This window comes from Choristoneura fumiferana, chromosome Z (assembly GCF_025370935.1).
Source record: "Choristoneura fumiferana chromosome Z, NRCan_CFum_1, whole genome shotgun sequence".
Lineage (NCBI taxonomy): Eukaryota > Metazoa > Arthropoda > Insecta > Lepidoptera > Tortricidae > Choristoneura > Choristoneura fumiferana.
Window position 1 is genome coordinate 3,638,673 of NC_133472.1, and position 11,768 is coordinate 3,650,440.

The window sequence follows — 11,768 nt, forward strand, 5'->3', positions numbered from 1 at the left end:
CTAATAAATAATTGTTATTTTGTGTTGTTTGTCTGATTTGTAATTGAATTAAAATTTAATTAAGCGTAAGTATAGAAATCGACTCGCAGGTTGATAGCAGTAGGGCTACTACGAAACTCGAAGTTCGTGTCGTGCGGTCTCTCTCGCTCTCGTATTAAATAGTATAAGTGTCAGAGGGACCGGACGACACGAACTTCGCGTTTCGAGTTTCGTAGTAGCACTGCAGAGCAGTGCTACTGCGTGTGTGTTGTATATTTTTGTGTGTCCGAGTGATTGATACTCTTCTGTAAAATATTTATAAAAGATGTTTTCATTAGTATCGACTTTTAGTTAATTTTATGTGTTTTTTATTTTTATTTTTATGTAAAAATTCATTGTTTAAATAAATAACTGTATCGACTTTTTATAATCGATACTGTTTGATATGGCAGGCAACCCTAAAGTATTGCTCAAATGACTCCTCTTCAGGGCAGATAAAAAAAAATGCTCATGTCAATTACGTCGGCCGTCTGTGTCACCTTTCCTGTCTTTCCTGTCATTTTCATTTGTCATTGTCAATTTGTATTCGTTCGTTCGTACATTCGTACTTACAGTAAATTTACAGACCGCTGAATTTACGCACGATAGATCTTTATAGGAATTCTATTAATAGGATGAGTTTTGTTTATTTATTGCTTTGATGTTTCACGCGCTAGCAGCGGCCGTGTCTTCACTAAAAATAATGTAACCGATATACGAATGAACTATATTGAGGCTCAGGTAGTGGCCAACTAATATTTTCAGCCCCGGTAGCGCTGTAATATAACGTAACATTCCTGTAACATTCACTTTCGACGGCTCACGCTGTCGCCGGGTTAGTTTTAAGAAAAAAATATTATTCGCAAGCAATATAATTTAGTAAGAGTACCAATAAGATGAAGAATAAATATAGAAACACGGACTCTATTATTAAGGCTGGAGATCTTATTTTGACGGAGCAGCCGTTCGCGTTTGTGCTAACGTCGAAGGAAAAAGGCAACCGTTGTGATAATTGTCTGGAAAAGTAAGTAATTAAACAAAAAACTGCATTTTAATTTTCTTTTCTATAAAGCAACAAGTTACATGTGTCTTTTTAAGTTATATAAGATCTTATATTAATTTAAAGAACCATTCAAAAGTTAGAGCTTTTTAGAATGAATTGAACAGTTATATAAAAAAAAATCCACATCATTTTTGTAGCTCTCAACCTTGATGCTGGAAAAAAATTGTCCCATGGGACAGAAGCCATATACAATTAAAAAAAATATATTTTTATTTGGTCATTTGTTCCCTATAGTTTCTTGATGTGCTGAACTTAATAGCTGATGGTGAGTCTTCTGAAACTGGTATGCTAAAGATATCCTCCTGAGTCCTAACTTTTTTTAACAGATGCAGTACCTACTTACGACCTAGGTGTGGGTCACCAGCATTATTTTTGATATTATTTCAACATTCTTAAAATTTTTGCTTTATAAAGTACATTCAACTGTTATTCTTAGTGTTAATTTGTTCTTTATATAGTATGCGAGGACTCATGAGGATACAATAGAAAAAGATAGTGAATTTAATAAAGTTCTTATTTTGCTAGAATTATTGCAAAATTTTGTTTGTGTTTCAATTTTGCATGTGAAGAAATATTTTTTTAATACATCTAAATGATGGTGCAATGAGTTGCTCCTATTTTTTCCCCTTAGTTCTTTACTGTTTTTATTTCTTTTTAACATGAGGTAATTTTCTAAATTTTCGTTTTGGTTCTATTGGAATATATTTGTTTAAATATTAAGAATAATTCTATAGCTTTAATATATGTTTTAATCTGACTTTCTATATTTAGAAGAACAAAACCTAACTCACTTTAACATTCTCTGAAGCTGTTTGTAATTTTACGAGACTGATTAATTTATTTTGAAAGTTATTTAATAAATGATATTTTATAAGTAAACTTAATGGCATGATTCATTTTGCACTTTTATACTTTTTTTCTATTGGGGGTTGTTCAAGTAAGCACTAAAGGGGGGAGGGATCTTTGCTTAACTTTTTATTGATGAAATGTAGAACAATTCAAATCTCTAGATATCTTTGTCCAAAACTATTGGATAATTGGTAATAATTTAATAATTCCCCATCCACAATCACAACTTAAGCTAGAATTATTTTTAGTTTATTCAATCATCCATATCTCAGAGCAGGGGAAACAATTTTTGTTTAAATCACAAACAATAAATCCATCAACAATTATTATTAGATCGGTTCTCATGCAGTGAAGACGTAAGTACAAAAAATACGAGCAAGTGCGTGTCGAATTCGCGCATAGAGGATTCCGTAAATTTTTTAGGTATTTGAGAGTATCCAGTGTTAGAATGGCCCTGATCCTGAGCTAAATGTACTAGGGGGTCATCTTATGATGAAAATAACATAGCCAGATGTAAAAACTATCCACAATAAAAATATTTAGACTGAGCCTTGTTATAGGTTTTCTTGTAATCTATAAGTATAAAACTGCTTTCTGTAATTTTATTTCAAAATTTTAGGCCCCCATAGTTTTCGAGATAAGAGGGGAAAGCCAATTTTCGTCTATTTTGTTAAACTTGTCATTGTGACATGTCCTTTTATTTGTTATGACATACCAGGTATTTTATAGTTTACGAAACTAATTTTTTCAGGTTTCTAATTTACCCCCATAAGAAGCCTCCATGTTCAAAATTGATTTATTTACATTCACATTTGTATTTTTAACCGACTTACATTTATTTATTATTTATTAATAACAAATTATAGCATTATAGTTAGAAAACCAATGCACTGTAAAATTCAAATTATACACAAAAAAAACAAAAAAAAAGTAATTAGGGGTTTTTGAACGTCTGCTTCGTCGCTACTCTAAAATGACGGAACACTACACCCTCCGGCCAGAAGTCGGAGCGCAGGAACATCTGCTGGTGCTTGGCAGGCACTTGAAGTCTAAATGAGCTGAACTTGTTAGCCCTTTGAGACTCGAGCGGGACCCAGCGCTCCCTATAACCAGCCCTGTGCTGCCTCGCGGACGTGCTCAAACACTAATGTACATACATAATGTGTACCATTATAGACCAGTAGTTTTAGCGCGAATCGGCCGAATCAAACGGAAAGACAGACAGTGTCACACAAGTGATTCTGGGTCCCGATTTTTCCTTTTGAAGTACTGAACCCTAAAAATCGATTAAGAAGGAACCTTCTTTTGATATTACTTAAACTCTCGTGACAGATTTGGAGTATAAAAAAAAACAGTTCAATTATACAAGTCTGGAACTGTTTAAATAGTTTCGATCTCTTCGAAGGATCTTTTTCAAAGGTGAGTTCTTTCACGACGGTGTCCCACGCACTCTGTCTTCGTTTGCTGGGGTTGCCACCGTCTGAACATTCTTTGAAAAAGATGGAATCTAGTTGGACCGGTCTAATCGTGAGAAACCATTGAACCTCCTGTGTTTAAAGCCGGTTAAAAACATAAACAACCGTCAATCTATTAAAGTCTGACACGTCTGATCTCACTAGCCAATGCTTTTTCAGGGGCAAGGTGCTCAAATGTTCGGGATGCCAGTTCGTGCACTACTGCGGCCGGTCGTGCCAGAAGGATGCGTGGAATGATCACAAGGTATGCCCACGCGCATTGCGGAGACGCCCACTAGTTATATGCTAGGTTTACACGAGCTTAGTACTTGCCATTAGTGTAAGTGATTAGGGACTTGTCTGCAAAGTAACAAGTGACAAGTAGCCGTCTACACATTGGTGTTAGAGAATGGTATTAGCAGTGCAGCTTCCCCATGGATTACCGCCACCGACTCGTTTTAAGAAATGTTTTTAGGCATTACGCTAATATTTCATGGTCCACTTTTTGATATGCCGAATCTCTGGCTTGTTTATTTTAGTATATCGTTTTTTTTTTGTTCCATAGGCACTTGTGGGATTTAATAAACTCTTGAATAAACTTTATAATAAATTTCTCAGTTCCATCTTTGGGACGTCATAGATAATGATGATTTTCAAGATATAAAACTGGGAAATCAAAGTAAATAAAACACTTCGGCAGCTTTGAGTAATCAAACTTCATTTGACATGAATGTTCACTTCACACCACCCGACAAGTGACAAGTATTAATCGATTTTTAGACGGAGGTTGGCACTTGTTGGTTAGTAAACAGGACCGGCTTCTATTCACTTGCAGTTGCACTAATACTAAGCACTTATGCAACATGTTTACACCAGTCTTTCCCAAAGTGGGCGATAACGCTCCCCTTGTGGGCGCTGGAGTCCTAGAGGGAGGCGGTAAGGGGCCCAGAAAAAATCGTCACCCTGTGCCTTCATTAGGCGAGACTAATATGTTATTGAAGTTTTTAAGGTGAAATAAAAATGGGGGGCGCTACAAAATAACTGATTTTCTAAGGGGGCGTTAGACGAAATAAGTTTGGGAACCTCTGGTTTACACGCATCTGATAAGTGTAAGTGACAAGTAGGTAAGCATTAGCTCCTAAGCTCGTGTAAACCAAGCATGCATAGTCAGGGCCGGATTGACCGCGTTCGGGGCCCTTTTCAGTCGTTCAAAAAGTATCACAACCCTTTTTAAATTCAATCAAATCAATTGACAGCATGCGTCGAAAAGAATTAATAATAAGGCACGCAATTAATCGGTAACAAAGCTAACAACTGAGACTAACATTTGATGCCTCTCTGAAACGTCAAATAAATGTTTGCATTGGTGCTCGATAAAATTAAAATATATATATATATCTCCATTAGTAAAGGTAATTGTTATATTTTTTCGACAAAAACTATCGACAATTAAAATTTATGTTCTTATGGGTACGTTGTATAATAATTTTGTTTTCAGTCCATCAGTTACATTTTCAAAAAAATCGACACATAGGTACTCGTATTTTCTTTTGTCAATTATATAGGGCCTGTTAAAGCTCCTTGTGACGTCACTTACGCGTCACGTGCGTTTTATTTAAGTTAACAAACCCTTATTTAGAAAATTATAATCAAAAAAAGATGGTGACCTCCATGCTGCTGCCTGCCCCGCTCCCGCTGGCCAGTTCGCGGCTTTAGAAGAAATTGAACGGGTTCGTTTTGATCTCAAAAAAAAAACCTTTGAATTCAATCCATTTTTCAAAATTTCTGTCAAAATCTCGGCGTAGGAGTAGGAGGGCTTCCCTTGAATAAGTGCAGGGCTACTACGAAACACGAAGTTCGTATCGTACCATCCCTCTCGCTCGCGTATTAAATAGTATAAGTGTCAGAGGGACCGCACGACACGAACTTCGAGTTTCCAGTTACGTGGTAGCCCGTACGAAAGACGGACGGTATCATACGAACTTCGGATTTCGTAGTAGAAGTTTGAAATTCGAAATACATTGTGGCGTTCCGCTCACACTAATAGTATTAATTATTCGAGCAAAAAGGACGGTATAATACGACCATGGAATTTCGGGCTACCTCCATAGTCTTAAGTTGAATGACGTCAAAAGCTATTGAGCAACAATTTGCGTTAACACTCAAAATAAAAGTGGACCATTGCAACCGGCATAAAAATAAACCATCCACAAGGAAATGGCACAGAGCCATGATTTCGTACCTGTTGAGAAACAGACGTACAGACAAACGGCTGCGATAAATCACTATAATAAAACATATGGCGCTCATGTATACTACTCGAAAGAAAATAGCCACTAGAATAAGAATAAAAATGCTTTATTGGCTGATAAGATAGATACACATACAGAAACACTGAATATACACATCCTATCGCCTATCCTATTCCTACCAGCCAAAATGGCCGCCACTCAGCTATGCGTCGCGAAAAGATCTGAAGATGATTTCGCGCGCGACGCTCATTTTCACACTTCACACGTTTCTTTGGTTAAATTGGGGTTCCCTTTATCTTGCATAATATCGATTATCCGAAATACACTTCTCATAACAGGTATCTCATATTTTTTTTTAGCCGTATGATACTTTTGCATAATCATATCTTTGCATAATTATCAATTCGAATAATAGCCATTTCTCAGAATATTAAATAGCAGAACACTCTTATCGCCGAATATACTTCTGCAGAATATTGAATAGCAGAACTTTGGTATCGCCGATTTTTATATGGCATACATAATGGCATAGCAAAATACTAGTTTGGACTATTGTATTTTCACGGAATTTTAAATAGCGCTGACTTTAACATGGCCTAATGACATATGTAGTTAAAGGAACTAACAGCTGCCATAAGAATGGGTTAAAGTTAAAGTAAGGCCAGCAAAGTAAGCGTGCTGTAACAGCAGCAGGCAAAGAGCCAGAACAGAACAACAGCTACATAGTAGGCTGGGTTAGGTTAGAACTGCGACCACAACAGAGCCGAGCGAGCGAAGCGAGCGTGCCGCAGCAGCGGCCGACGAAACGCCAAAATCTTACTGCTGCCAATAAAGGTTAGGTTAATATTATAGAAATACAATTAAAACAAAGCTGGGGTGTTTTCAACGCTTCAGCATTATACTGAGCCAGTGTCAGATTCACAATAATAACCGTAATTTAATTGCAAGGAATGTTTAGTAAAATTTTATTCTACTTTTTATTATCCTCATGCAAAGTAATATTATGAGATATGTCTTTCTGCGTAGCAACTATTCGAACATATTAATATTATTCTCGTCAATATTATGTGATGTTAATATTCTGCTTAACAAAATTATGGGATGACCTACTGGTATGAGAAAAAATATATGCGAAAAGGAATTTGGTGATATAATGATTCTGCTTAAGGTTGTTATGACAAACGAAATTATGAGATTCGATTTCATGCAACATATTATCATCATCATCATCCCAGCCTATATACGTCCTACTGCTGGGCACAGGCCTCCTCTCAGAAAGAGAGGGCTTAGGCCATAGTTCCCACGCGGGTCCTATGCGGATTGGGAACTTCACACGCACCATTGAATTGCTTCGCAGGTTTGTGCAGGTTGCCTCACGATGTTTTCCTTCACCGCAAAGCTCGTGGTAAATTTCAAATGTAATTCCGCACATGAATTTCGAAAAACTCAAGAGGTGCGAGCCGGGGTTTGAACCCACGACTCTGTTTGAGAGGCGATAGGTTTGCATTTATATTCTTCCTACAGTTTAGAACACACTTTGTGCACCTTGTTCAAAGTTTAAACATTTTTTCGTAGTGGGAATGCGCAAACCTGAAACGTGTAGCGCCCAAGGTGATCCCCGATGCGGCACGGATGCTGGCGAAGATAATCAATCGGCTGGCGCGCGGCGACGGACACTCGCACCGCGCCTTCTACTCCGCTACTTCCTTCCGCATGTGGAAGGATCTCATGTCACGTGAGTTTATAATGGCCTAGCGTTTGCCCGCGGCTTCGCACGCGTAGATCATTAGATACAGCAGTTAAATTGAAATTTCGGGATTTTATTCCTCGTGGGAATTCCTTAAAATTGCATCGTGGTTTTCACTGACGTTAAATTAAAAACACCCATGCCAAATTTCATGACTCTAAACCCAGCGGTTGTTATTTCGAGATTTATTCCTATCCCGTGGGAGTATCGGGATAAAAAGTAGCCTATGTGTTATTCCAGATGTCCAGCTATCTACATACCAAATTTCATGACTCTAAGCCCAGCGGTTATTAGTTCGAGATTTTATCACTATCCCGTGGGAATATCGGGATAAAAAGTATCCTATGTTTTAATCCAGGTTAAAAAATTAACTTTTTGCGAAATTTCATCCAAATCCGTCCAGCCGTTTCAGCGTACATACTCACATCACACAAACTTTCACATTTATAATATTAGTAGGATTAAGTACACTGCGCGTTGTGGAGCTAGCGAGTTGGAAGTGATGGGCCGAGCGCCGCAATGTATTGCCTTTTTTTGGAACGAGTAGGAAGTCGTATCGCGCCTTCCAATCCACTTCTTTCTGCTGCATGTGGAAAGATCTCATGGCACTTGATTTTAGAATTATCAAAGTAATGACTATCCTTGGAATTGGCACACGCACCGCGCCTGTTCTGTTCTGCTACTTCCTTCTGCATGTATCCACGGTGAACCCGCGGTTTTAACCAGGTCATCCGTCCATCTCGTTGGCGGACGTCCTACGCTGCGCTTGCCGACCGCGGTCTTCATTCGAGAAATTTTCGGCCCAACGGTTCTCCGTGCTATATTAACTATAACTTAAATTATAATTCCAGATTATTCCGATCTGAAAGCTGATAAAAAAAGGATGGACCACTTCTCGACGCTCTGCGTGGTACTATTTGAGTTCCTCAAAGACATATCGCTACCAAACACCGTGGAACTTATGGGGATATACGGCAGGGTAAGTTTAGTTTAGAAGAGTCGGTTATACTTGCACCAACCTCACACACAATCATAAGCTCTATTATAAGTTACGTAAAAAACCAAGTTTGCATTAGTTCCACTGGCCTAGGTAAAAAAGGACTGCAGGGCTAATACGAAATTTGAAAATCGAAGTTCGTGCCGTTCTATTCCTCTGACACTTCTTCCTAGTGCCATCCACGAGACGCGAGATTTTGTGAAAATTAGCCATTAATAACATTGTAATAAGAACCACGGCATGCGTCATCGTGAATGACTCTACCTATATACTATTTAATACGAGAGAGAGGGACGGTACGATACGGACTTCGATTTTCGAATTTCGGAGTAGGCCCTCTGGATAGATATAAGAAAAAACAAACAAACTCTAGTAGTTTGATTAATTCGAGTTGACTCTTCACTCTTCACGGATGGGCGTGCCTTCAGTCAATTTTCAACTATGAGGTCATACAAATAAAACCATTTTAGTATACCGCTACCCACGTTTACAGATAATAAAGCTATTTTATTTGTATGACCTCAAAGTTGAAAATTGACTAGAAGGCACGCCCATCTGTCAAGTGTTTACTGCAAGTAATCGTACTGTAGCAGTCTGTTAAGTACCTAACTTAAACTTCGACAGTCGAAACTCATTCAAAATCGTGACCAGCTGAGAAATTTCCAGCAATGGATAAGTTATTCATTTGGTACCCATCCATACTAATATTATAAATGCGAAAGTGTGTGTTTTTGTATGTTTGTCCGTCTTTCACGTCGAAACGGAGCGTGGGATAGACGTGATTTTTGGCGTAGAGATAGTTTATGAGCCCGAGCGTGACATATGCTACTTTTATCCCGGAAAAATGCACAGTTCCCGAGGGAACAGCACGCGATAACCGAATACTACGCGGGCAAAAGCTAGTATTGTTATAATTAAAACACGTATAAAGCGCCTATACGCGCGTGGGTTTTACTAGAAGCACGTATAAGCGCGTATGCACAAATACGACCGTGTACGCACTGAAAAGAACGCTAGTCTATAACCGCCCTGAAGCCGAGTTTACTTGCAAGAAAAATCATGCAAGTTGCATTACATTGCCGCGCTCGATTGACCGCTACAAACTCGTTGGCTTTACGGCCTCGCAATGTAATGCCAACTTGCACGATTTTTCTTGCAAGTCTAAACTCGGCTTAAGATATTTGTTGTTCTATCCCCAGATGGTGATAAACAGCTTCACCATTCTCGACACTGACATGAACTCGATAGGCACGGGCATATATCTGGCCTCCTCCGTGGTGGACCATAGCTGCGACCCCAACGCCGTCGCCACTTTTGACGGCAAGACCATCAACATACGCGCTCTGAAGGACTTGCCGTGCCTGGACTGGGACCAGGTTTGTACTAAGAAAAAAAAATACATTTATTCGTGACAACATTTGAAAGAAAAAGAAATTATAAAAATGTATGTTCGTGTCACGAAATGGCCCCAAATCAGCAAGAACTGCCGGTGTTGCGAACGGTGCCGATCGTCCTTAGAGACCATCTACTAGTAAAGCTGACCAAGAATATAAAAAACCTGACGCGAGGGCAGTACTTTTACGTTTTATATTGCAACATTCTTTACACTTACTATACGATACCTACCAGTCATATTGACAACGGTGTCGGTGATGTTATTTAAAGGAATATTTTCTAATCCCTCAGACTTTGTCTATGAAAAAAACTTTTATACATTGTGAATTATTTTCCTACCAAGGCTATGGATGATCTTCGGCATTTTAACGCACAAAAACACAAAATACCACGCGCAAACAACGTTAAACTTTGACAGCAATAGACAGATGACATTCAAATTTAGTGTTACCAGTGCAAGAATTTAGTTCTATTAGTTTTCCGCAATATGTTGAGGTTTTTTATTTTTGACAACTTTTATTTATTTTATAAATTAAAGATTCACAAAGCTGTTATCGAACAGGAAAACAATTTTTAAGCAATTTTTACATAAGTAAAATAGAGTTATAAAGGTTAGAAATTAAAAAAACTTACATGTTTTACTTTACTATGAAATTTGCAATTATTTTGTCCCTGTGTAACAAACCGTTTGAACCCCTCCCCCCTTAAATATGTGACGTACTTTATGGATGACCCATAAACTCCGTTTTTTTAGCATTACAAAGAAGGTAAGCAATCTTGACGTGTCTTTTTATTTAAAAACACTTTTGAAAAATAATTCACAGCAAATATGTAACAAATAGCAAGGATATATGGTCATTTACATTCTTTTGATATCATAAGTAATAGTTACTGTATATTTAAAAAAGTTTTTTCAATAAAAAGACTCGTCAAGATTGTTTACCCTTTTTCTAATGCTATAAAAAAAAGAAATATAGTATGATACGATCTAGTCTAGCAATCTCAATGCCGCATTCTTTTTCAGATCCGCATCTCCTACATAGACCTGATGAATACCCCCTACGAGAGGCAGACGGAGTTACTCGACAACTACTACTTCCTGTGCCAGTGTGAGAGGTGCATGGGTAAATGCTTTCAATGTGCTACCCTTCACATGACTTCCGGACTTTATCTGTAGAGCAAAATTTGTACTAGAGTGCCAGTTGCATGTAAGCGTCACAGCGTTCGCTCCCGTCGTCTGTTTTCTATACAATCTAGGGCTCTTCAAGGCTAGAGTGAATAGGCTGTTACTGACCCTTTGGCCTCATGTGCACTTAACATCAGATGAGATGAGATGAAATGCTTATACAACGTGTCTCTTTGTCTATGGACAAACAATGAATACACAAAGTACAGATATATGTATAGATAAATTACCGAGAGCTAGAGGTGGGTAAAATCCGGATCTGAAGATTCAAAAGAGTCAGATCCTCAAGCGGATCCGAATCCCTTAATGACTCCTTTCAAATCTTATTGACTCCGGAGTTACTAACTCCGACTGGATCGAGCGGCTTGCCTCGCTCGTGATCGCCGTCACGCTCACTCACACTGACTCGCTCCGTCCGCCTGCTTTCGCTCTCGCTCGGCTCGGATCGGATCGGCAGGGCTACTACGAAACTCGAACTTCGTATCTACCGTCCCTCTCGCTCTCGTATTAAATAGTATAAAGTGTCAGAGGGACCGCACGACACGAACTTCGATTTTGGAGTTTCGTAGTAGCCCTGCGGATCGGATCTTGGACTTGGATCTTATTATCTATGTTTGGTTGGTCGGTTCGGTTCGGTACTCGGACTAACGAACGAATCTTTCTCTCCTCTCACGAATCTGTACTTCAGTTTAGTCAGCGGTGGGGCACCGCAGTACCGTACCGACACGACCGACCGAACCGAGCCGGGGCGGATCGGCCATAGATAAAATTAATAATCGCCTCGAAAGAACCGGAGTCAATAAAGGA

The 11,768-nt window shown here is 38.7% G+C and overlaps 1 protein-coding gene across 1 annotated transcript in view; it reads left to right on the forward strand.

Annotated features, from left to right (window-relative positions):
* Nucleotides 1-560: 560 nt before the first annotated feature.
* The window catches only part of LOC141432853 (histone-lysine N-methyltransferase SMYD3-like), a 33,126-nt gene continuing 21,918 nt past the window's right edge, over nucleotides 561-11,768 (forward strand). Inside the window, exons 1-6 of the mRNA XM_074094692.1 lie at nucleotides 561-1,042; nucleotides 3,565-3,649; nucleotides 7,212-7,371; nucleotides 8,235-8,362; nucleotides 9,580-9,756; nucleotides 10,800-10,899. Coding sequence (XP_073950793.1) covers nucleotides 915-1,042; nucleotides 3,565-3,649; nucleotides 7,212-7,371; nucleotides 8,235-8,362; nucleotides 9,580-9,756; nucleotides 10,800-10,899 — 778 coding nt within the window. The 5' untranslated portion in view covers nucleotides 561-914. The remainder of the gene's footprint in view (nucleotides 1,043-3,564; nucleotides 3,650-7,211; nucleotides 7,372-8,234; nucleotides 8,363-9,579; nucleotides 9,757-10,799; nucleotides 10,900-11,768) is intronic.